Source organism: Micropterus salmoides, unplaced genomic scaffold, assembly GCF_014851395.1.
Source record: "Micropterus salmoides isolate LMB-PRFRI ecotype aquatic unplaced genomic scaffold, ASM1485139v1 Ms_hic_scaffold_19, whole genome shotgun sequence".
Classification (NCBI taxonomy): domain Eukaryota; kingdom Metazoa; phylum Chordata; class Actinopteri; order Centrarchiformes; family Centrarchidae; genus Micropterus; species Micropterus salmoides.
Window position 1 is genome coordinate 16,387,269 of NW_024041039.1, and position 24,751 is coordinate 16,412,019.

The 24,751-nt window shown below is 39.9% G+C and overlaps 1 protein-coding gene across 1 annotated transcript; it reads left to right on the forward strand.

Annotated features, from left to right (window-relative positions):
- Nucleotides 1-141: 141 nt before the first annotated feature.
- Nucleotides 142-23,819, forward strand: impg1b (interphotoreceptor matrix proteoglycan 1b). The gene is made up of 18 exons (XM_038729623.1): nucleotides 142-1,106; nucleotides 5,309-5,524; nucleotides 6,687-6,853; nucleotides 6,970-6,998; nucleotides 7,327-7,361; nucleotides 7,470-7,516; nucleotides 7,600-7,609; nucleotides 7,642-7,781; nucleotides 10,057-10,115; nucleotides 10,412-10,611; nucleotides 10,714-11,124; nucleotides 12,949-13,604; nucleotides 14,036-14,125; nucleotides 20,696-20,915; nucleotides 21,468-21,678; nucleotides 22,647-22,832; nucleotides 22,957-23,140; nucleotides 23,718-23,819. Exons 1-18 carry the CDS (start codon nucleotides 1,040-1,042, stop codon nucleotides 23,817-23,819), a joined length of 3,030 nt encoding a protein of 1,009 aa, XP_038585551.1. The 5' UTR covers nucleotides 142-1,039.
- Nucleotides 23,820-24,751: the final 932 nt, after the last annotated feature.

Genomic DNA, 24,751 nt, shown 5'->3' on the forward strand with positions numbered 1-24,751 from the left:
TCCCATGCTTGTCTCTGCCCACTTCTTTCAGCACAGCCACCATCACCCTCTGTACCCAAACCTGCGGAGAGAAGAAAGGACAGGTCCTGCTTTTTTTCTGTGAAGCCCATGTCAAAATATCTTTGGTCGGGACAAGAGAGCTGTGAATAAGGGATAAGTTATTGGGAAAAAGACACCTTAGGGAGTGGAGTTGGGCTCATTTGTCCTCCATATCATGGGCAGCAGTGCAGATAACTGAGGAGGATCAAACAGCTGCATCGCCAAAACACAGCAGAAGAAAAGGAGAAGGTTTGATGTAGACACAGCACTGACTACAGTCAGAAAAGAGGCCTGAACTTGGCTGTGAGGCACGAAGCACATTGGTTGACTGGAAGCTGGGTGTACTTGACTGAACAAATTTGCAATCCTGACCTCACTTGGCACCAAATATTGCTGGCCTGACAGGCTGGGTGTCAGTGATCAACTTGGGGGTGACTGTGGGGAGTAGTTATCTAGTCTAGGCTGGTTGGCAGATCCCCAAGTTTGTTCAGCTGACAGATGAGGGTCCAGAAGGTGGCTAACAGGATGAGGCTGGGTGGCCACGTGGCCCCGCAGGGATTACAAGCAGCAAAGAAGAAGGTAAAGAGATTAGACTCAAAACGGAGCCTGCTTTTTTAACCTCGTCACTATTGTCACACTGACAGAGTAGAAGGAAATTCCTGAGCCAAAAATCCAGCCGTTCACCGTCTCTCCTTCCTCTATCTCTCCTTGCTCCCTTGCTCCCTTGCTCCCTCTGCTCATCCATCCATGCAGCCACCTCTGTTGTCTACGGGGATTCAACTGCATCCAAGAACTAACTGCTGCTGAAGAACTGAGCTGGAGCACACATATGAGTGGACTGGACTAACGAGCTGAAGACCTTGTCAGCACCGATGAGGAGACTTTTGCGTACTATGTTAATGGACTGCAAATAAAGAGATTCTGGATTTTAACTGTTGTTTGCAACAGTCTCTTTACAAATGACAACTTCAGGCTCGAAAACTACATAAATTAGCTCATCATGCTTTTGAAGTCAGGACTATTCTTCACTTTGTGTCTGTTTACCCTCCAAGCAAGTCGAATCAAAGGTAAGAGTCCTGTGTCGAGGCTTCCCGTTAACATATTTGAGATTTTTCTTTTATATTATGATTGGAGAAAGACATAGTTTTCACACAGCAGGTTTTAGTAGTTGCATGCATGGTTTCTGGAAAACTCTCTTTCTGAACAAAGTTACAGCAATCTAACTCTTTAAGACTGCTTTAGCAAGTACAGATGTAAGTCTGTCAATTAAATAGTAAGCCAATGATGTATCTCTACACACCTGTTTTACACACCTGGCACAAGACAGATTGTAAAGGTCGCTGTCCACATTGCTTTAAGTTTAGTTGATGACAGATCACCGTGTGGTGTAAATACCCTCCTGTAGGTTTTCTGTCAGTGGTGATCTACTTTTTCCAGCTACAAGTGTGTTTCTGTGTGTGTGTGTGTGAGATTCTGCTATTTCAAGAACTCTCTCTGCAAACTACAAAATGCTGGCTCATCCTCAAACAGACCTTTGATTTTCCGAAAAATGTCAAGCAGCCAGCGAGCCACTTGGTCATGAATATTCACTATAAATTAAATGGGCAGAGACCTATAATACATGCAGACTGAGAAAGATAGCATCATTTCACCAGTGATAACATTTGTGTCCGCTCCCTGGTTGTCTTGTTCGGTGTGATGTGCCCGGGTGAGCTCATTATCCCGAAGGAAACAAAAGCCATTCTGTTCCCAGTGTCGCAGGACGCTAATCTTTTCTGGCTTGTAATTCTGCTGTGAGGCCTTTTTGCGGCTGCACTGGGCATTAAGGCCCACTCAAACACTCCCTCCTCTCGCCCAGGCCCTCGTGTCTCTGCATGTGCAAATCAGGCTTCAAGCTTACCAATTCCCCAAATCCCATTCAAATGGTGTCTTGGTGGCGTGACTATGAATGAAAACACTCATGATTTGGCTAAATTTCAGGCCTGCTTCTGACCTGCTGAAATATTTGGAAGTGGAAGGTTTGTCGGGTAAATGGGTCTGACAGACTGGGAGATATCTGCCTGCAAAGCTACAGACTACACTGTCAGAGCGCACACATTCTTTGCATGTTCTTGGTGTTGGGCCAAATTTGGGTTAGAGGAAAACAATAGTGTTTATTGTAGAGGTTATTATTTATGTGTAATACTGTGATTGACATTTTTTTTTCTTTTCTTGCCCTGTCAAGCAAACCATCAGTGCGTTTCAAACCTTTTTTGTGCTCAAACTTTAATTGCTGAAATGCAGATTCTAAACAATGACTAGTAGCACAGCTACACTTTACTACTTCAGCTACATCTATACTATGACAGTATGTAGAAGGTGTACACAATATCAACGACACATACCTATATAATGCAATGCAACAGCGACCATAAACAATGATTTATAAAGCGGCTGTCGGGTTGAACACACATCTCTGACAGTCTCAACAAAACGTCACATTATGAACTTCCCAAAAGGTAGTTTGTTTATTACCAACTCATTATTATGGTCACAGCTAATGATTACTTAAATCATTTGTGAATCTCTCATTATTTTATGTTTGAAGGAGTCCATCACAAAGTGATGACTTTTGGACCAACAGTTCAAAATCCTGATGGTATTAACAGCACTTTACAATGATGTATAACAGAAAGAAGAAAACAATCCTCCTCCAAATTCAGCATGTTTGCGAAATTTGTACCAATCAACTTATCCATGAATCAACTAAGATTATTTTCAGTGTACGATCAGTGTAAACAGAATAACAATTCAGTACTACTCTTTCACTGTTGTTTTACACTATTACACTATGGTGTAATGCTGTAAGTATTAGTTGACGTTGCAGGTCTCATGTGTTGCATTGCATTAGCTTGTACACCTGTGTATGACATTGCGTCCACTCAAGCAAATGCAAAAGCACACACTTGCAACATGCTCTTGCTCAACACTCTCTGGATTCTTCCTGTATTGTTCTTCCTCTGCTTGTGGTCCAGTGTTGGTCCACCATACTGGACCACGTTCAGTTAGCACAACTTAATGTCTGTTGTAGAGATGCAGAATTAATGTACGAAGATTTCCCTCTTGTCTTGTTTATCTTCACAAAAAATTGCAGCATCTCTACAAACATCTCTTACATACAGTGATTGTATTATTTACGCTGACTTGATCTTTTTATTTTTCTGTAACTTCCGTAATTTAGAGGAGGCACAGTTTGTTATTTGGGTCCAATGACTTTGAGTCTGGGGCTCATAAATCCTGGCTTATTGTATTAAAAAGTCCTCAGAGGTTTGCCACCTGGCACCACAATGAATGTCTTTCTTCTAAAATAGCTTTATTCAATGGGGTGACTGTGTTAGAGAGTGTTGACTGGCACGCTGGATTGTGTAATGGTGTGGAATTACCTTCCTGTAATGCCTCACCAGGGCAACTTAGCTTGTTTTCTTTACTAAGGTGATCAAAAAACTGGGGCATTTCTCCTCATCATGTGTGCAGCATCTCAGTGATATCATTTATGGAAATATACCTGTCTGTGTCTGCATCTGAGCAGCTTCAGTGATGCACTGTGGGTCAAGTCACCCAAAGGCATCTCCTTAGTGAGAGCAGTGTGTTACTCACTCGCTCTCTCCACACATCTTTGCACTTTCCATCCATCCATCGTCAACCGCTTATCCTGCGTACAGGGTCGCAGGTGGCTGGAGCCAATTCCAGCTGACATTGGGCGAAAAGCAGGCCACACACAGACAACCACTCACACTCACATCCACACCCAAGGACAATCTGGGAGACACCAATTAACCTAGCCTGCATGTCTTTGGATGGTGGGAGGAAGCTGGAGCACCCGGAGAGAACCCATGCAGACACGGGAAGAACATACAAACTCCACCTTTCTGTGTGGAGTTTGCATGTTCTTCCCGTGTTCCCATGTTCATGCAGGGTTTGATCCCATGACCTTCTTGCTGTGAGGCAACAGTGCTAACCACTGCACCACCGTGCCGCCTCTTTGCACTTTCCCAGTATTCAAATTGATATTCCTCCAGTCACAAACCTGCACCTCAAAGCTTCAGGACCACAACAGCTCAAAACACTCAATGCACCTTTAAGAGATCACACAAAGAAAGAGTTTTGTTTCTGCTAAATTGTCTCAAAATAGTCTCTCAGGAACCCTCCACGTACAGTATACTTTCACTGCCAGGTGCTATTTTGAGGCAATGGCAGTGCAAACAACAGTGAGATGGTTGGACAGATGCCATTAGGTCATTTGTTGGATTAAATATCTGTCAAATGAAATACTCCTTAGTGGTAGTTGGTGCTGACTGCCTGATTCCTGGATATACACTACAAGGCTAAAAATGGTAGATATTTAAAGGCGAGTCCAGTGATTTAGTATTGCGCTTCTTGCACAATATGGGGGACTAGCAAGACAAGGGTGTAAAAAAATATGTATCAAAATGTATGCAGCAGAGGCCACATCAATTGTACAATGATGCACTGTAGCAATGGGTGCTAAACACATTGGATCCTACACTTCCTACAATGCAACATGATAGCGTGTTTCATCTGACCCACCTTGCCTGGTCTTTCAAACTCCACAAACCCAGTTCATAAAACAGGTTTTCTGTTAATAGTCCAGTCTGAGATAATCCTGATGACATCACTATGACATCATCAGGGTTGTTGCTATTTTCACAGGATGAATGGTAGCCTATTCTTGTGATAATTAAACAAACTTTTGTGTGTAAAATTGGTGGAGTGCCCCTCAAAGACGACTTTCCTGTGATAAAGCAAACCTAAAGAATGTTTTGTTGCCAGTAAATACCATTTGCAATTTTGGTTTTGCTTTTATTCACGAGGGCAAAGGCAACATGTTATTTTTTAAATGTATTTACGCGTATGTGAGATGAGCAAGATTTTTTCAAGACTTTTGCCAAAGAAACAAATCTCAAATGAATACAAACAATTCAACTCACTTTAAGTTTAATATCTCACAAATTACAGTGCAGTTACTACAATCAGTGCTTTGACTTTGTGTTGTCACCCCTCCGTTGTTAATTGTAACAAATCATCCACAGAAACACTACACCACTGAGTGAGAAATATCACACTTTCATGATAGTCAACAAAATTTCATCTACTTCTCAGTGCTCAAATGTATTATGTTTACTAAACTTTCATGTGCTGAATTCTGTAAAAAAAAAAAAAATTAGGCCACATTATCCTAAACTTATAACTCCACTGACTGCTCTTACAGACATTCATGACCACGGCTTTTCTGGACTCAGGGATGTGAAGTACCGACACTTTCTTGAAGCCTCCAGACCGATCAGACACACCACAAATGTCAGAGCAGAGCAGGACGCACATCGGATAAAGAGGTCAGCAGTCTTCAGCACAGGGGTCAAAGTGTGTCCCCAGGAGACGATGAAAGCAGTCATCGGCAGCCATCGGACCTATTACAAACTCCGAGGTAAAATGATATGTCCACTGTTAGACTTTGATGTGCGCTTACACTTCACATGAACTTTTTGAACTTTGACTTTATGCATAATTATGATTGAACATCTTACAGTGGAATGAATGAGCCTTTCCTAAAACATTGACTCTGTATCAAAAGAGAGGAAAGCGCTTCATCACACATAGATGTCTTAGCAGGTGGATAAATAGCTAGTCTGCTTTGATGTTTTGTTTTGTAGTTGGAGCTTTTTGGGAAGAGGATTAAAAAGATATTTTGATCCTCTCAGATGTGTATGATTCTATCAATTCAAGTACATACATATAGTATAGATGTTTGTTATTTGTTAATTGTTTACAGCCTGGTGATGTTGACATGATATCACTAAAGCTATTTTACTGACTTTAGGGATACACATAGTGAAGCACCTGATAATGAAGTTATATGCAAATATCCCTCGTCTGAGAGAGATGGATTGTGGATGACTTCAGAGGCAAAGATTGCTTACCAAATTGTTCCACGACAGCTGCAGTGGCGTGTGATTTTAAAATGAAGCATATTAATTTGGTGTATTGGAGGTAATCGCATCGCTCCAGAAATGAGTTTGTCTGAGGATAAATTTCCCACAGGCATCAAGATATTAGACAATGTGAAGCTTGTTTCTCCCACAGAGACAGAAAAAACCCACTGTAGCGTCTTTGTGCTCACAATTTTAATATTCACAAAATGTCACAGACATGTAACAACTTAATTATACAGTTTGACATTTTCTTAAACAGGCATTACTACCTTTTTGTGCTGTCCCAATCATGTCACATTTTGTGATTTATTGTAGCATTGTGGCATTGTAGACTGTTATGTGCTGTGTATTCACATGTAAAACTGCTCTGAAATGAAAGGAAAACTAAGCTAATCTTATAAATAAATCGTTAATTCACAGCAAGTTCTTCACATGCAGAGATGCCAAAATCAATACCAACAATCCTCTTTATCCTCAAATTTGATTCCACCATGCTGTCATTTCTATCCCATGTGCCCTTGTTGCAAATATATGAAATGCCATGTCTGATGTGTTTTGTTTAAAAACATAAATGTCACATATGAGTGTGTGAGTTTGATGTATTTTCTTAGAAAGGTCAGAAGAAAACTTCCACAAAATTATGTCATATCTCTTCAGTTTGTCAGGAAGCGATTTGGGAAGCCTTTCGGATCTTCTTGGACAGAGTCCCGAGCTCAGAGGAGTACAGAGCCTGGGTTTATATCTGCCAGCATGAAAACCTCTGCATGGACGACCTGGCCCAGAACTTTAGCAGCTCTCAGGAGCATCGGGACATGGTGGCCAGAGTGAGTCCAACACAACCAAATACCTTCATTGACCACTTTTTTTGACAATATGTTTCATACTGCAAGGCTGTTTTCATGTCAGTCTTCAGTGTAAGCATGTTGTTTCTTATTTCCAGAGAGTAGCTGAGCAAACTGAACTCGAAGGGTATGTGCAAACTCCCATCTTAAATTTTGTGTTGAATGTGAGTTTCTTTTGTGTGTCTGCAGTCATTTCATCTAGAATACACATTTAAACCAATATATGTCCATTTTAGTCTGTTTTAACAGTGCAAAGTGGTAAATATTATATTCTATTACATCCAACCAACTAAATATTTGCCACCCTAGCCACAAAAAGGAACATTGGCGATATTAAGCAAAATTAAATATTGATTTTTAAGCTTAAGAATTCCAGACTAATTTGCATATTTAGAGCAGTAAACGTTCACTGTCGTCTAACTAGATTCCTAACAATTATGTTCTTTTATTTCCAGAGTTGTCACTGGAACCCCCGAGCCAGGAAGGGAATGTGAGTTGGACACTAATGCATCAACACTGTTCAATGGAAGCATCTGAATTATTGTATGATTGTAACAGCTATCAATAAATGAACTGGTAAGTTGCTGTTTTGTCTCAGGTAACTGGACACCCCCACTGATTTTGCTACCAACTGAGGCTGACGTGGTATGTTAACCCACAAGGTTTAAGAATCATATTTGACTGTTGTGACTTAATCTAAGCACACACCGAATCTAGCGGCACTGTAGTCTAATAACAGTGTCATTTGGCTTTTCTTTGTCAGGTCCAAGACCCTAACGTGATAAAAGAGAACTATGAGGAGTACATTGTTGAGTTCAGCATCACAATCATGGACCCGGCATACAGCAAGCTGCTCAGTGACCCAGAGTCTCCACAGTACAATGACATCACACAAGAGCTCACAGACACGGTGAGAGCCAAGTGTGAGTTTACAGACCCACAGCAAATATTAGCAGGCCTCTGAGCTGTCTGCTTTAAATTTCTACAAACACAGAAAGCCCCTTGATAGCAGAGCTGTGCAAAAAAATCTTACTGAGGGATACAAAACCTTGAAATTCTATAGGCAAAGAAGCATCAATTGTGGTTGAAGTGTATTATTACACCTCTTTGTCGAGAAAATATCCTCCTCTGTCTTGGCTTATATTCTTCATACAATGGGATTAATGTGATAACCATCTTCTAAAGCATTGTATTGTTACGAGTAAAACTCACCCTGATTGATTTAACAGCTTTAAGCAACCGATGGACTTTAGATAAGACTCCTAAATGACCACAAGCCTAAAATAGTTAAGATCTAATCATATAGATTATCTTCGACTAAGAAGGCATTGACTGAAAGTCTAAACAAAGCTCTTAAGAATCACTTCTACTGGTGAAAAGTTGTTATGATATATATATTTTTAAAGAACTAATGTTAATCAGGTTCATTCTTCAAACTGAATCTCAAGTGTATGAACATAGTAGATATTATTGCCCTTTTTAACAACAATCGTTTTGTTGTTATTGTTTATCCACTGAGAAACCAGGCTAATGGCTACTGCCACTTCTTGATATTATTATTATACCTCATTTCAGGGCCTGCTTGCTCCCCCCGCCCTGTAGTAGTCCTCATTGTCTCCACCTTCCTTCCACACACCTGCTCCCAATCCCCTAATCCTGATCCCTGGCATATACTGTATACAGGCTTCTCTTCACTTTCTTTCTGTTCCTTGCTATAGTTTAACTGATCAGCAATATTGTTACCTATTTGCCTGCTTGTTATGACCATGTATCTACCTTTCCCCTTTTGCTTAGTTTTACTGTTTGGATTAACCACCTATTGGCGAACCCTTTTGTGTATTTCGGACACAGTAATCCTTTTAATATAAACTGTGCTCCTCTAAGTCATGCGTTTAGGTCCATTACCTGCAACACAGGTACAGTAGCACGTGTACAGCAATGAATCATTTAATCATTTTGTCTATAAACTATAAAATAATGAAAAATACCCGTTACAATTCTCCACAGTCTAAGGTGATGTCTTTTATTCTCCAAATCTGAAATATATTTACTTTACTATGGTTTGTGACAAAAAGAAGCATCAAAATCTCTCTTTGAAACATCAGTGGAACAAGGGAAAGTTTCATTTCATTTTTGCTTAAAATAGTTACCTATTAATTTTATGATGATCGACTAATTAGTCAACCAATCACTGCAGCTCTAGTGTACAGTAAATAATGCAGCAAATGTATTATATTGTTTTTATTGGCTTGTTACTGTCTAATGAAAACACATCTCCAAGTTGTCAACTTCTTGTGAAATAAGTTGGACGGTCTGTGAAAATGCATTTTTTAAAGAGGTGGCATTATGCTTTTTGGCTTTGCACCTTTTTGTGCATGTAATAGGTTTGCGTTCATCCCTGTGACATCACAGGAATAAAAGCTAAATGCACCTCATATAACGCTGGCCAAGCGGCTACTGCGACACGCCCTCAAAAACACCGATGGAAAAACACTGAGCTGCAGCACACACCTCCTCTCCCTTCCAAACACTAGCTACGCGACATAAAGTTGTTACTGTGATGTGGAGACAGGGCTCAGGTAAAACTTTATGGATGAAAGATACTTTGATACAGATTAATGACTCACCACTCTGAAAGTCTTGCTTCAGTACATGTTGCCAAGCTGGTCGGCAACATGTAGCCTACAGCTGAATCGAAGCTGTTTACGGGCTTTCTGCTGACCCGCACTTCTCTTCTTCGGATTGGCTAGAAGTCCTTAACCAGGAACTGCGCATGTGCAACTCCCAACAAAGATCATTTTGAAACAAGATGTATCACTCCATTGCTAAAAACAAAGACTTCAACACAGGGTGAAAAGAGGAGCTGCAGCAATGTGCAGTATGAAAAGTATGGTGGTTTTTTTTTTAAATTAAACCATGCAAACCTGTTCTGGTACAACCCCTAAATAAGATTTTGAACCTGAAAATGACCATAATACCACCTCTTTAAATAATTCAATGACTTTTATAAGTCTACAATGTAGGAATGATGTAGCAGTTTCTAAAACCATAAAGTGGCATCAATCCTTCAGTTATAAAATCACTAAATGTTGACATATATGTCTGCAAAACAGAATGATTGGAGAGACGATGCCTTTTTCTTTCATATCTATTTCATTCTGACTCTCTTGTTTTTCTTTGTATAGATGCTTCATGTGTTTGAAAAAGTTGCAGGATTCAAAGAGATTCGTGTTCTGGGATTTCGGTGGGTTGAATCAAGTTTTATTAGAGGTTTGGCACTATAATTGTGCTTTGTAATAATGACTGATTTTGACAAAACAACACAGTAAATAAGATAAGAGACTCAAAACATAAATTTCTTATACTTTTCCCCTGAAGTGACTTTTATTGAAGCATTTTATTGCTCAAGTCTCAAGAGAAACTATTACATTCCCCGAAATATCCTCTTTTGGGATATGACTCAGAAATTTCTGCCTTAGCAGACATCCATTACCAGCGAGGTCTGTCTGGGTTTCTGACATGATTTGTTGTGTTGATCAGCTCAGAGGACGTGTCTGTGCGTTACGCTGTGGTCTTTAATGGAGAAACAGAGCTCAGCAATGAACCTGAGAGTCTGGAGGATCTTGGCACAGAGACACACAAGGACGTAAACTCGCCTAAACTGAAGCACATCATCGTAAAGGCCTTAAAACAGGAGCCGTCACTACTACTGGACATACAGACACTAAGCTTTGAGGCTGGTAAGAATAATATTATACTCATATTTCACTGATTAAAATATTAGTTTAGAGGTCAGAATAGGATTTTAAAGCTGTATAAATGTTTTAACTCTTCCTTTTCAGTAACCACAGTTTATCCAGTTGCGGAACTCGGCGTTAACCCCATTGAAAGCGTTGCATCTGAGTATGACACCACACAGGCGGGCCCAGAGGGCAATACCCCCACAGTGCCAGTGATTGAAAACTCTTTGGAAGTTTCTACAATCAAAGCAGAAAGACACACTTTTGTGCCTTTCATCCCAAACATCTTCCCAGAAGCCACTTTTGCTGTCACAGATGAGACTCCTTTAATGGCAGCAGCAGAGGAGGACTCCACAGAAGATACTGCTGAGGAGCCTGGTGACATTATAACACCCGATACAAAACTCGAAACTATCACAGAGCAGGAAGAGGAACCAGAGCCCGAGGTGGAGGAGATACCACCGACTGAACATGATGACGGAGGTGAGGTGGAACCTGTAGAACATGTGACAGGCTACATCAGGCTGAATCTTGTTTTTAAAGCAGGATGTTGAAATTCAGACAGGAGATGAAAGTTTAACAATTTGAAGCTTTATTGATTAACCAACCATTAGATTGTGGTGTAAACTCCATTTAGAGCTACTGAGAGAAAACAGGAAGAACCTCGGGACAAACCCCATCTTAACCCACACTTCTCCATCAAGTCTCTGTTCCACTGATGGTGGGAAAGTGGTGGGAGGATGAGCTCATTGTTGTTATGGTCAGGATACACAAAATGCAGGAACAGCTGATGGGGTATATAAAAACACATCCCAAACATTACAAAACATCTCAAAGTAATTAGATTAAAGCAGGAAAACATAAAAGAGCCAGAGAGTAACCTATTTAAAGCGGAAATGGAGAATGAGATAGTAGATGGAAAACATGCTTTTCCTGTTTTGTGTATATCTACACATTATGCACCAACACTAATCCCAATTTTAATATTAACCTCAACCCTAAGAGTAACTTTAACTGGGTAATGCATGTTTGTCAGCTTCATTTTACACATGAAACTCCACTAGACTCAATAGTGACAATCAGCAGTGGACTGTCAAAAAAAAGAGTGACCTATTTCTTTTTGTCTTTTACCCACGCATAACTGCACAGAACACTCACCTCTCATAGGAAATGGAAATGGCAGTGCAATTAGACTTGGTGGTTTGGTTTTGCACATGGAGATGCTCCCTGCTGAAGCAATACATCATATTAGAACCCATTAACAAGCAGAGGCCTGCTGGTGGCTGAGTCATTACAAACTCATGCTGCGTAGCCTAATTTTGTTCAAACCTGGAAAACTTAATTTTAAAGTTTCCAAATACACCAGATGTGTCAGGCTGGTCAAGTTGAATTTTGGTGTAACATGTATAAAATGATGCTCAAGACATCTACTGTATTTTAAATAAATACTATATTTTTTATATATAAAAACAAGGAGTCTTAATATTAAGTATTTTAATATTTTATAATGAAGGTGAAATGAGTTAGATAAGAAGATCAATGCCACTCTCATGCCTGTGTGTTTAATATGGAGCTGTTAAGAAATCCACCTACTAGGTCCTCGAAAGCTACTAATTTTCCCAAAATAATTTTCCCATCTGTAATTTGTAGTAACAGTAATGTAAAAAGGGAGAGTTACGTGGTGTAACTGTGTAACTAGCAGAGATCCTAGTTGCCTTGCGACCTCACTGTTACGGCAAGACTTTGCAAAGTAACCGCACTCGGATATTGTTCACACAAATTGTTTTTTTTCCCCACATTCCTTTTTGTGTGTGGATGGGACAGATGAAGAGAGACAGGAGAAGTGGGGAGAGTAAGGGGATGACGTGTGGCAAAGAGGCCCGGGCTGGAAACAAACCCAACAACAAACAAGATTAAAACATGCTAATGATTGACCTTTAGAGGTCTAAAGAGATAGGAGTTATTTTGAACACTGGTGAGAGTCAGGCTAGCTGTTTGCCTCTGCTTCCTGTCTTCATGCTATGCTAGGATAATGGCTTCCTGACTCTGGCTCTATACTTATCTCTCAAACATGAGAGTGGTTTCAATCTTCTAATTTGACTATTGGAAAAATGTCTATCTATATTTTTAAAGAGAAACAACAGGTGGAACCGGTGTGTCAAGGGGTTAACATGGAATACATAGCACACTGGCTGCATTGGAGGTGGCTTTGTCCAACAGCAGCAACAGCAAAAAGCAGTCAAATCATCAAAGCAGCGAACTATAATGGGTACTGGTACCTATCAGATGAAACAGCATAAACATAAAAACTCTTTTCTGATATGTTTTATTTTAAAGAACTTGAATCAGCTGATGGGGCCCCTGAGGAACCTCCAGAGCAACAAAATGAAGATCTTCCTGAGGCAACTCCTGACTCCAAACCAGAAGAAGAAATTACTGAAACACCTCCTGAGGTTAACCTTGTGCTGCCAGAGTCTACATACCCCACGGTTACTGAGATATCTGTCAAGGAAGCTTCAGTCCCAGTCTCCAAATCATCATCTCATGAGGATGCTGTCCAAGGCATTGAACCAGACACAGATGTGGAGCCTTTGCCATCCCCCGCTGAGAGCGGCGAAGCCCTTGAGGACAGAGATGAAGCTAGTGGAGGGCACAGTGGAGTGACCCTGGTCTCAGCAGACCTGCCTCCTGAGAACTCAAACACTCAAGATGATGTAGGGTCAAGTCAGAATGGGATGGAGGTGGAAGTGACCGAACCTCTGGAAGAAGGGAGTGGTAGTGGATTCCCCTCAGAGTCTGACGAACGCCCATACGAATCCACGGCTGCGCCGGCCATGAGACAAGCCAGCACCCCTCTGATGACCGCAATGGATAAGAACAAAGAGTTAGTGGTTTTCTTTAGCTTGAGGGTCACTAACATGATGTTTTCTGATGACCTGTTCAACAAGAGCTCCCCAGAGTATAAATCACTGGAGAATACCTTTCTTGAGCTGGTAGGTACACAAGCTTTTGTGCTGGATATTATGTTTTTGCATGCTTCATTCTCATATTTGCTTTGGTAGTCCAAGCTGAAATGTGTGATGGAAGTACATTTGTGCAAAACGTACTGTTAAACTTTGGTTTTAATTTATACTTTAGTAAGAATAAAAATGTTTTAGAGTAGTCCCAGATTGGTGCTTAGTCTAAATTTTGTTGTCTTGCACAGTTGAGGATGCACTTCACACTAAGCCTTATCCTCTCTGCTGTTTTTTTCTAAATCTGAAATTTACAGTCACAAAATGTATATTTTTTCTTCAATAAATTATTTTTTTATAAAAACATTATAAAGTGTGACGTGGCGTTAAGCAATCGCCAAATTCTTGATCAAATCTGCAGTATGCTAATGCTTTAATTTCAGTTTAAAGAATTATTCTGTTTCACTCAGACACAGCACTCTAGGTCCAGAAACTCACCAAACCCTGGAGCTTCCAGTAAATCTGGGCTTGGGAGACAGACGACTTTAGCTTCCATACCGGTATTTTTTTTTCTTCCATATTGGAACTACATCTCCAATGCCTCAGAGAGAGCATATGACCTTTCTTAACTAACCTTTCCGAAATGCAGTATCTAACAATCTAAAAGCACCTAACATTTCTGAAACACTCAGCTTTAGTTTTCAGCTTTGCTTTTGTCCTTACATTAGACATTAGACCTTCATGCTGCAGCTGTTCATGTCCATTGGTTTTATATGCGAATCTGGTTCTAATATTGCTTGCTATGGTGTGTTTTGCCTTAATTTTTTAAATAGTTTTGGCTTTTTCAGGGACTGTTTAGATTCTTTTTGACTCATATTTCAGCAAGTTATTTTGTAAAATTTGTGTCTGAAAGGGGTTTGACCAATGACTGTGGACTATGAAAACAGACAGAAAGCAACGCAAATTTTTGCCTCATGTTATTAGCGCAAATTTGACCAATGGAGCGTTTTGAAGTCTATATTTTTTGGCCATAAAAAGCTAATGCACCAACAGTACAGATACTAGCTCCAGAGGTAGCTCAAGTAGCATCTGACTATGTGTGCGGTTGGTGCTGTCTTGTGAACTCACCAGGAACTCTGTTTCTTTCTGTTACTTTCCAACAGTCCTTGTCCTTTTCCCTCTCTGTGCATTTGTGAGGTAGCACTATTCATACTGGGATAAGTTTTTTTTTTTTTTCTCAGGTTGAAATTTTCAACTCGCACGGACGCCTGAGTTTGTGCCACCTCAGGTGAATTGGTGCCTATTGGTACCCACCCACGTTTTGCGATCGTGCGTTTAAAATTCGCCTCGCATTCTGTCTGGACACCCACTTAGGTAAGAATATTGATACCACTCTCATATCTATCCATTTAAAATGTAGCTTGAGCCAGCAGCCGGTTAAGTTAGCTTAGCATAAAGACTGTAAACAAGGTGCTCTGTTCGAAGGTAACAAAATCAATACTGCTAAAGCATCGCTGCTGGTTGCCAGGCCGAGAAACAGTTCAGCTCATAACTCCCAGTTAAATCACTAATTGTAGGGTTACCATACGTTCTCTTTTTCACGGACATGTCCTCGTTTTGGGTGTCTGGGATTCAGCTTTATTCCTTTCTACAGTGGGCATTCATTGTGTGCATTTTTTCCATTGCTTTGACCTTTTTCTGTAGGTCCTGCCTTCTTGCTGTACCGGGACTTTTTCTTGCCAACCATCACTTATCACAAGCTGCTGGTACTTTTTTCTTCCCGCTCCACCAGCTGAGAATGAGTAGGCAAAAGATGGGGTGCTTTTTATCCAAGCGTGTGCACAAAGTTTATAAAATACACTTTTCATTAACCTACCAATCACAGCCTGGATGGGGCGGGACATTAAAAAAAGGTTGACCTGGTGCTGCAGCAAACTGTTGAAATGTTGAACTCGTTCTGCATGAATGGTTTTGTTTAATGACAAGTTAGCAGTTAGCATTAACGCATTAGAGACTAAAAACAGTGTAGAGCAATTTTCTTAAATTAGATTTAATGAATGAGAATAACGTATCACAATGAAACTGCTGACTGGAGTTAATATTATACTGGTGCATGGTTTACCCCCACAACCCCTTACAAATAACCAATTACTTGAATCCCCAACCCCAACTTTCCACCCACTGCTGGTGTCCGTCTGCCTCCTGCCCCAACTGTCCTCAAAACCAAAATATGGTCACCCTAACTCATTGATTTTTTTAATCGTTAATTTGTATGGATTTATTAAATGAGAATAACTTGTTTTTAGTGAGCATTATATGCGCTGGTAAGCACTCTTTGTTGTATTTGGACAAAACGAGGTTGGTGGTGGCCCAAAGGTTAGAGAAGCGAGCTTGTGAGCGAGAGGTCGCCAGATAAAATCTGGGTGTGGTAAGTAAACCACACAGTGCTTGCCTTCCCTCATTTACCACCACTGAGGTGCCCTTAAGCAAGGCCCCTAACCCCAAAATCTCAAGAGGAGCTGCTTAGTGGCCAGCAGACCAGGCTGTGGTTGTACTGGTCAGCTTCCAGGTGTGAATGTGTAACAGTGTGAATGTGATCAGGGCCGTCCTGCAAAAGAGAGGCTTCCTCTCAGTGAAGCTCCCCTGAATAAAAAAAGGTTAAAAAAATAGCAAGGTGCGCTGTTTCCCCTTGTTTCAACCCTTTATGCTAAACTATGCTAACCGGCTGCTGGATTTAGCCTCATATTAAGTGGACAAACATGAGAGTGGGATCAGTCTTCTTATGTAACTCTTGGTGAGAAAGCAAATAAGCGTATTTCCTGAACTATTCCTTTAAAGAAAAACATTGTGAGCAAAACATCTGTCATTCCTTTGTACAGACAAGCTCTCTGGTGTGATAAACTAGAGAGATGCTGCTTGTTGAAGTTGCTCTGTATCATACTGTAGCATGCACTGATTATTGTTACCGGTTACATATTGTTTGAAGCCTTAAAGATAAACTTGCAGAGTGAATGAATGAATAAAAAAATGAATGCGGAACAGAATAATGTGATAATAATGTGTGAATTGGTAAACCTAATAGGAAAGTCATTCAGCTTAATGCATTTTTTATTGCTAAAACTGTATTGCTTTGTACGTGGTAGAGCACAATCTAGCCCAGGGTAGTCTGAATCATGAGACCTGGGTCTGTCTTAGTCATTGTAGGTTGTGACTTGTGGTAAGAAGCTTTAAGTAATTCTGGTCTGTCCCGGCACTACACACATTGTGCTAATAATGGTTCCAATCTGCTTAGTGCGACATCAGTCAGATTTGTGTGGACATCTGTATGCATGTTGCAGTAGTGTTCTGTGTTGGTTACCTGGTATTATAGACATACTATCTGTATTTCTTACTATTATACAAAACAATGAAATAAAATAGCTTCCAGATTGGGCGAGGTTATTTTGTTTTGGAGCATTTATGTATAAATGCACATACTTAGTTTTTTTTCTCTAAATAAGAGTTTTTGGCAGGAACCGCTGGCAAGCAGGCGAGGACTGTGTCTCTTTAAACCTGCACCTATTAGAGTACATCAAAGCAAGAAGCATCACTTGACATCCCTATTTAGTTTCAAAGCTTACCCTGAGGTTGATGGAAGGGACATATTTTTAGGCCTGCTCAGAGGTGCCCTGCACTCTGTGTTACGTAAAGGCCTCAGCCTCCAACTGAGGAGGTGCATTGATACAAATTGGATTGTGTGTTTGCAGCAATGCCAAGGAGCAGGGGGAATGTGAGGTACTGGGGCACGTGGGCTAAATAGTTAAGATTGTTATATTTGAAAAAGTTCTCAATCATTTTCAATTATTTATTACAGTAATATACAAGACTGTGAAAAGTATGGAAGGCCTCTCCGTTACTCCGTTTTCCCTTGATAACGGGATAATGTTCTTGTGATCTTACAATAACAAACAGTAGTTTAACACAGTGGTTTAATGATAATTTCAGTCAACGCTATGGTGTCATTGGTTAGCTCAGATGGTAGAGCACTGGATTCATACTCTTGGAGTTGTGGGTTTGATCCTCCCCAAAGATCAACTTTTTAAAATCTTTTTCAAAATCCTCTTCAACAAAGTTCTTATGAAGAGAGTGTCTCACATGCTCACAATAAAGCATGTGCTAGACTGTGTGAATCCCGGCGATAGGTCCACATCCATCAACCAATGGACTTTTCATTTCCCCATCATTCGCAGGTAGAGGAAATTCCTGCGCTTCTCAGTCAGGGGAATCCATTTAACGTGACACATTTCCTGATTTCCTTTCAAAACCATTGAAATAGCTGTCCGGAAATGTGTGATTGGATTCCCCTGAATCTCTTCATAACAACTTTGTTGGAGGGGATAATAAAAAGAAAAAGAAGGGAAAAAAAGGGCAAGAGCAAGGATCAAACACACAGTCCATGGATTACAAGCTCTACCAACTGAGTTAACCACACTGATAAATTGTCTGAAATTATCCTAAAGAAAGGCACCGGCTGACCCCTGTATTCAGCTATGGTTTGTTATCTTGTTATCCTGTTATCACGGGAAAACAGAGTAAAAAAACTATTTGAATGGATCGCCACTTAGGGCTTCCGTAGAAAAGTTTAGGCTTGATGATTCATATTTCATGATTTGTGAATTGGATCCGTTTGATTTTGTATTCAGTACAGAATTTTCTTTTATGTGTCACATTTTAGACTATTTTCATGGCAGAAATAGAAATATTTAACACTGTATCAGTGAATTCAAGATGAAGTAGTAGGGATACATGGACACAAATGACATACACAGATACATATTACAGACAAAAATCCAAAGCAATAATGAAAATAACACTCCATCTCCAATCTTTAATGGTTGCCCAAACCGTGGTTTCTGCAGTTCTCATCATTAATCAATGTAATTAGCTTCCTGGCAAAACTAATGTGGTCAGATGTTTGAGCTGGTAAGTATTTACCGTATACAGTCTATTGTCACTATTACATTAGGAATGTCAATATATCTTCCTTTAAATGGGCTATTTAGGCAAAGAAGGGACACACTGAGACAAATATTTCAAACTGGTCCACGCTGGTTTATAAATCACTGAAAAATAGCAGGGACAATAATGAAGAAATGTCAAATAATATACATTCTGCAGCCCATTTAAATGATTATGATGTAATGTTTTAGTGAATATTGGACCTCATTTGTGACACTCCCCATTTGGGTCTCATATATAAACATACATATATATGAACCATTAGCCTTCAGTGGCTTGCAGTTCCCTGTTTGCCTCTGCCACATGCCTCCATTACTCCTGTACCTACTGGTTTGTGAAGCAACCAATAAAATTGGACATGGAGGTTGGAATGACTTTATTTTATTTAACATTTTCACGGCAACCTAATTTTCCTTGTGACTTTTCTTTTCTTTTTTTTATTCTTTTTTTTTTTTTACATCAGTGACGGGATTTTTCATTAGGTTTTCCAAAACAAGAACCAGTAGATACATGTGTAACCTCAGAGAAGCATATGTGATTGTGTCAAAAATATTTATTATGGCTGTGTATGTGCCATGCTGTCTACATTTCTTTACAAAAGTCTAGTGTATATAGGTATAGAAATCTACAGTATCTCTATTGTTCCTTAGTACACAATACAGACTGCACTGAGGTTTGTTGTGAAAGAACCTTGACCTTGTGTGGAAGGCAGTAGAGCTGCATATAAGTTTCTAATCTGCAGTATAGTACATACTTGACATTCTGCATTGAGACAAATGGATGATCATACAGCAAGCTTTGTGTCCAGTTGTACTGCAAGCTGTTGCCCATTTGTTCAAAATGTTGGACCCTCTTATATTCCCATCTTTTCTCAGAGACTATTAGCTATAGGGAACTAGCCCTCAGTAAACTGTCTGCCAGTGATAAGTGAAGTAACCCGATCAGAGCAGAGCTCCTTAAGGCCTCTTATCTCCCCCTCGACAGCCAGGCCAGCTAAAGCATCGTAATCTCTGCCTCTCACACTGCTGCAGTTTGATGTTTGCCTCGTCTGTAGTGAACGTCAAGTGGCTGGAGGGAGAGCGGTTCAGATCAATGAACATTGATGCAGGTCCATTACTTGAGCAGGTTGACTTCCCCTCCCTGCCTAAATATCACCACCATCAACAGTCCATAGTTTTAATAGATTAGTTTATCAGTTATAAACTGCAAGTCTGAGTCTGTGGGAATATTTCTAAATAAAGCGATGTAGAAACTGGTAAAATATGAGGTCAAATGCTACGTACTGCCTTACAAAAGCAGGCAGCGCCTGCAGTATATAATGAAAAACCTTAATTTTATGCCTTTTTAGGCTGATTGAAAAGTTCTTAATTACCACCTATGTAGTTACTACGTTTTGGCTTTGTAGGGCAGTGTAGTGGGGATAATGCAATAATAATCACCCAACAATAAAGCATGCACATGTTACTGTTGAAAGCCATCAAACAAAAAATGTATTATAGATTTCTCTTGGACTTGAGATAGCTTTCACGTTATGCAAGTCTTTGCAAGTATCTGATCTTTTATCATGTGTTCTCAGGCTTTAGTGTGACTAGAATGATCATGTTCTGTGTTCTTATACTAATGCTCAAAACCCTACTTTTGTTCTGGATGTAATTACACAGTCAACGCAGTAATGGAAGGATTTCATGCTTGCATCAAAATTTAATTATGAACTATTCATAGCATTCACACTGTAAAATGTGACCTGAATCCTTCAAAATCAGCTGTGCTATGACAACCTCAGTCCTGTCATTGTGGAAGTAAAAACCACAGGTAAATGTGGGCTCTGTTGCCCCGGTCTTCCTCTCAGAAGGACACAGATCTTTACTGACGCTTGACACTGACATGAATTTGACATAATTTCATTTACCTAAACATCCAAGTGGAAATCTTTGTCCTCCTAGGATCAAGAATGATTGCCTTTTTACCCTGTAAGATTAAATCAATCTTGCTTGAGTGTGTGAACATGTAGTTTTTCTCACTGATCACTAACTGCACAGAAAACGAATCTTCTGAAAAATTAAAAGAGAATAGTTTAACAAACTGAATGAACTGACTAAATTAACTTTGCTTTCCTTTTCCTTCCCCCACAGCTTCTGCCATATCTACAATCCAATTTGACTGGATTTAAGCAGCTGGAAATTCTCAACTTCAGGAATGGCAGTGTTGTGGTAAACAGCAGGATGAAACTGGACAAACCGGTACCATATAACGTCACAGAAGCTGTTCACTGTGTGCTTGAAGACTTCTGCAGCGCAGCATCGAAACGGCTTGACATCGAAATTGACAGTCGCTCCTTGGAAGTAGAACCAGGTGAAATGTCCAGCTTGTACAGTATAATCACAGCTGTGTCCTAAAAAACACTCTACCAACTCCCCATCCCTGTAAAATAGCTTCAACCTAAAGCAAAAGTACAATCGCAATTGCTCTTGCGTGAGTGAAATATGGCAGTGGGATTACAGGATGCAGACGCCTCATGCATAAAAAATGAAATAAGATCCCTAATCTGTTCATGCAGTGACATGCTCATTCATGCTACAAAGTCAGAGTGCCTGTCCATAACACTCATCCTCACACTGTTGTCTTTTGCAATATATAATCGCATGCGTCGTTATGTTTGGAAGAGTTCATGACTGTGTGTGACCTCATTAAAGACACCTAACGGAAAGCACGAAAGAGCACACCTTTATTCGCATCAATCAAAACGCTCTTTAATTTCTCCTCTGAATCTGCGGACAGTGAGAGACACAGCATTAATGCTAATGAGCTATCACCTCTCTGGTCTGTATTTCTCCTACGCCTCTTCCCGCCTGCTTCTCCCCTCCTACCTTTCCTCTCCCCTCCTCTCCTCTCTGTTGGTTTCAGCTGACCAAGCAGACCCCTGTAAATTCCTGGCTTGCAATGAGTTTTCACGCTGCGTGGTGAACAGTTGGACCGAAGAGGCAGAGTGTCTGTGTGATCCGGGTTACAGCACCGTGGATGGCCTGCCTTGTCAGAGCACCTGCGCTGTGCAGCCAAACTACTGCCTGAATGGAGGCCAGTGTGAAATAATCCCAGGGCATGGAGCCACCTGCAGGTACACAAAAGCTTCAATCGCGAACATGACCTGAGCTTGTTTGAAGGTGTATTTACTGTATATTCAAAAGCATAGTCATTACTTAGAATTCATGTAAGTATTCTTAAAAAACAAATAAATCTCTTTTCTCATTGTGTTGCACCACAGTTTCAAGCGGGGATTGCGTTTAAAACCCTTCCTTGATGGTGCATTCAAAGAACATTCAACATTTGAAAGCTGACTGCCGAAAAACATTTCATTCTAAACTTTGTTATCACACCCAAAAGATAAACGTTAAGCAAATCTCAATGCTGTGGAGAGGATAATGTGTATCTATTAGTTTCTCGCAATTAAGCCTATTATTGCCTTACACCAGTACACCAGTAAGAATTAAACAGCGAGGTCAACTAGTCTGGCAATTGTATTGACTCAGCATATAGTCCCGGGAAATGACATCTGAATCTAACTAATGAAAACAGCTCCTTATGTGCTGATTCAATGTAATCTGTTTTTCCATTTCAGTTTAAATAGGCAGGCGACATGTGCATACCGTTCGGGAACCAATCAAAACTCAAAAGTAATAGTATGCATTAGTCAGACTAGCTTGCAACTGCAATGTTTATTTAAAATCATGATCTAAGGATCATCTTGCTTTCCTAGTTTGATATATTCCTGTTGAAACAGGATGTTGCAGCCAGACTTAATGCAGGGTTCATTCAGTTATTTAATTAGAAAAGTGGATTTATTTGAATTGGAATGATGAAAAACAAAATCTGTGATGATTTAATTGGCTGGCAATTTTATGTATATTTACGACTTCATCATGGAGTATTTATTAAAATTACACTATTTTCCAGAACGTAGAAGTAATAATTAAGTACATTTCATGGCAATTCTTTTGTGCCTGGCAATCAAAGGGAAAAGGGTTTCTTGTGGTGTATAGAGGGTTCTATTTACATCTATTTATATATATATTTTTTCTCTTTCAGATGTCCTGTAGGTAAATACTGGCACTACCATGGAGAACGCTGCAATGAGCTGGTGTCTATGCCAATAGACCCTCCCTTAATTGTAACCTGCCTCGTGGGAAGCCTCTGCCTTGTTTGTGCCATCATTGGCATCTTGATTTTCATCAACAAGAAATGTATAAACACCAGAAAGGCCGTGACATTGGTGTAAGTATGAGCTCTTTTGTTGTTCATATTTTGAACCATTTTTTTGTTGCAGGGTGTTATCTGCAATGATTTGTGATGTTTTGCATTGTGTTGTATTCACCACCTCATCTCCTTTACGTTGTAGGCACACACTTGCTCCCTATGCCTTTGAGCATACTTTGAGGGTGAACCCAGTGTTTGAGAATGATGATGGTGTCTTAACTCAAGTGTCCACATTGCCATGTCCTTCAAGTTCTGCTTCTTCCCAATCCCAACAGTCTGAACAAGAACATTATGCCTCTATTGAAAATATACACCTGAGTATTGAGGTACACTGTGCAGCGCAGCACATACGACTAAGCTGACTAAACTACTAAGATCAATCCTTCAGCCTCAGTGTCATAAACTAATATGCTCTAACAAACTCTCGGCAAATGCTTGTCTTGGTTTCCTTGCAGCAGATGTTGCTCTCATCCTCCATACGTTTCATCTTAGCTTTGTCCTTAGAACTTTATGTTCACCATCAATGTTGAAAAACTGTCTGATGTATCTTTTAGTATTGTTTTAAAGTGTTCAGTGTGGCTTTAATGGTAGTTAAATGTAGATCAAGGTCCTCTGATACCTTCAGGAGTTTCTCAAGGGCCTTGATCCACAGAATCAAACATAGTTTAGACTTTTTAAGGTACACACAATCCACAACTTTGAAGAGGATTTGTTTTAACAACTCTGCAGTAGCAGCTCTAGGTATAATCCCCTGTAGTGGAACCTTTTTTTCCTGGTTTTGGTATATTGTGTGCTTTTATTCACATTGGATCTGTGTTGAAGTGCATCTAGCTCTATAACATATTAATGAAGCACAGTGTAAACACTGAGCCTCTCTCTCTCTCTCTCTCTCTCTCCCCACAGATCCCCAGACAACTCTACACAACAAGATCAGAAAGGCTAGTCTCAGAAATGGTGGACTTCCATCACAGTATACCCCAAAATGAGGTGAGGGCCGCTGAGTAAAGTCTGACTGTTGATTTTGCAGATTTTAAAGATTCACAAAAATCCCCAAACCTCCTACCAGAAAAGCTTAAAGGAGAAAATATTGGGAGTTTTTTTGTGCTATGATGAGACATAATCAGAAAATGTACAAGAATAGTATCATCAGAGGCCGCACACTTTAGACATTCAATATGAATTATATACTGTATATGAATATGGATGATGGTCTGAGAGAGTTGCTGATATTCAATAACAATAACCTTTATGTCAAATATTTCACAGCTCTATGATGTGTGCAAAGGTAAAACATCTGTGCATGTGTTGTAGTCCTTGCTGATTATTCACTCACAAACCAAATCACTGTTGACCTACATTTACATGCAAATTATCAAATATTAACCTTAAAATGATTTCCATGTAGAAGAGTCTCAGTGCTGATCTTCTGCAATGTACTTGGAGCAATGAAAAAAATTCCCTTTCTTGAGTTTAAGTACATTTTTGATTGATTAATCCAAAGCAAATATCTTGTGCTGATGTAGTTACAAGGGTATTTGGTCATTTGTTGTATTATTGCATCTGAAGTGAGCTATTTTTCATTCATCCCTCTTGTCTCTTTCTAGACGTGGCGACTGCCAAATGAATACAGAACATGCTGTGTTTTAAGGGCATCAGATAACGAATGTTTTGAAGTAACCGTTCTTTGATGACACCTTGTTCGTTTGAGGAGCAGCAAACACGTTGACACAGTGCAAAACACGAGGTAGCCAAGACTGATGTTGCTGTTTGAGCTGTATATGGGATGCGTGGTACAGTAGACCAGTCAAATGGTGTTAAAGTGTTGAGAATAATTGTTCATAGTGATGAGAGTGTCTTGTTAGACAGAGAGCTATGGATATTAAGGTGGACTTAGGTTGTCTTAAAGTGAAACCTAATATTTATTTTATATATTGAAG

Bases quoted from the DNA above. Each gene is read 5' to 3' on its own strand.
- impg1b (XM_038729623.1), top strand. From the start codon at position 1,040: ATGCTTTTGAAGTCAGGACTATTCTTCACTTTGTGTCTGTTTACCCTC. The intron at 6,854-6,969 runs GTGAGTCCAACA...TCTTATTTCCAG, and splicing joins ATCGGGACATGGTGGCCAGA to AGAGTAGCTGAGCAAACTGA. The intron at 21,679-22,646 runs GTACACAAAAGC...TTTCTCTTTCAG, and splicing joins GGGCATGGAGCCACCTGCAG to ATGTCCTGTAGGTAAATACT.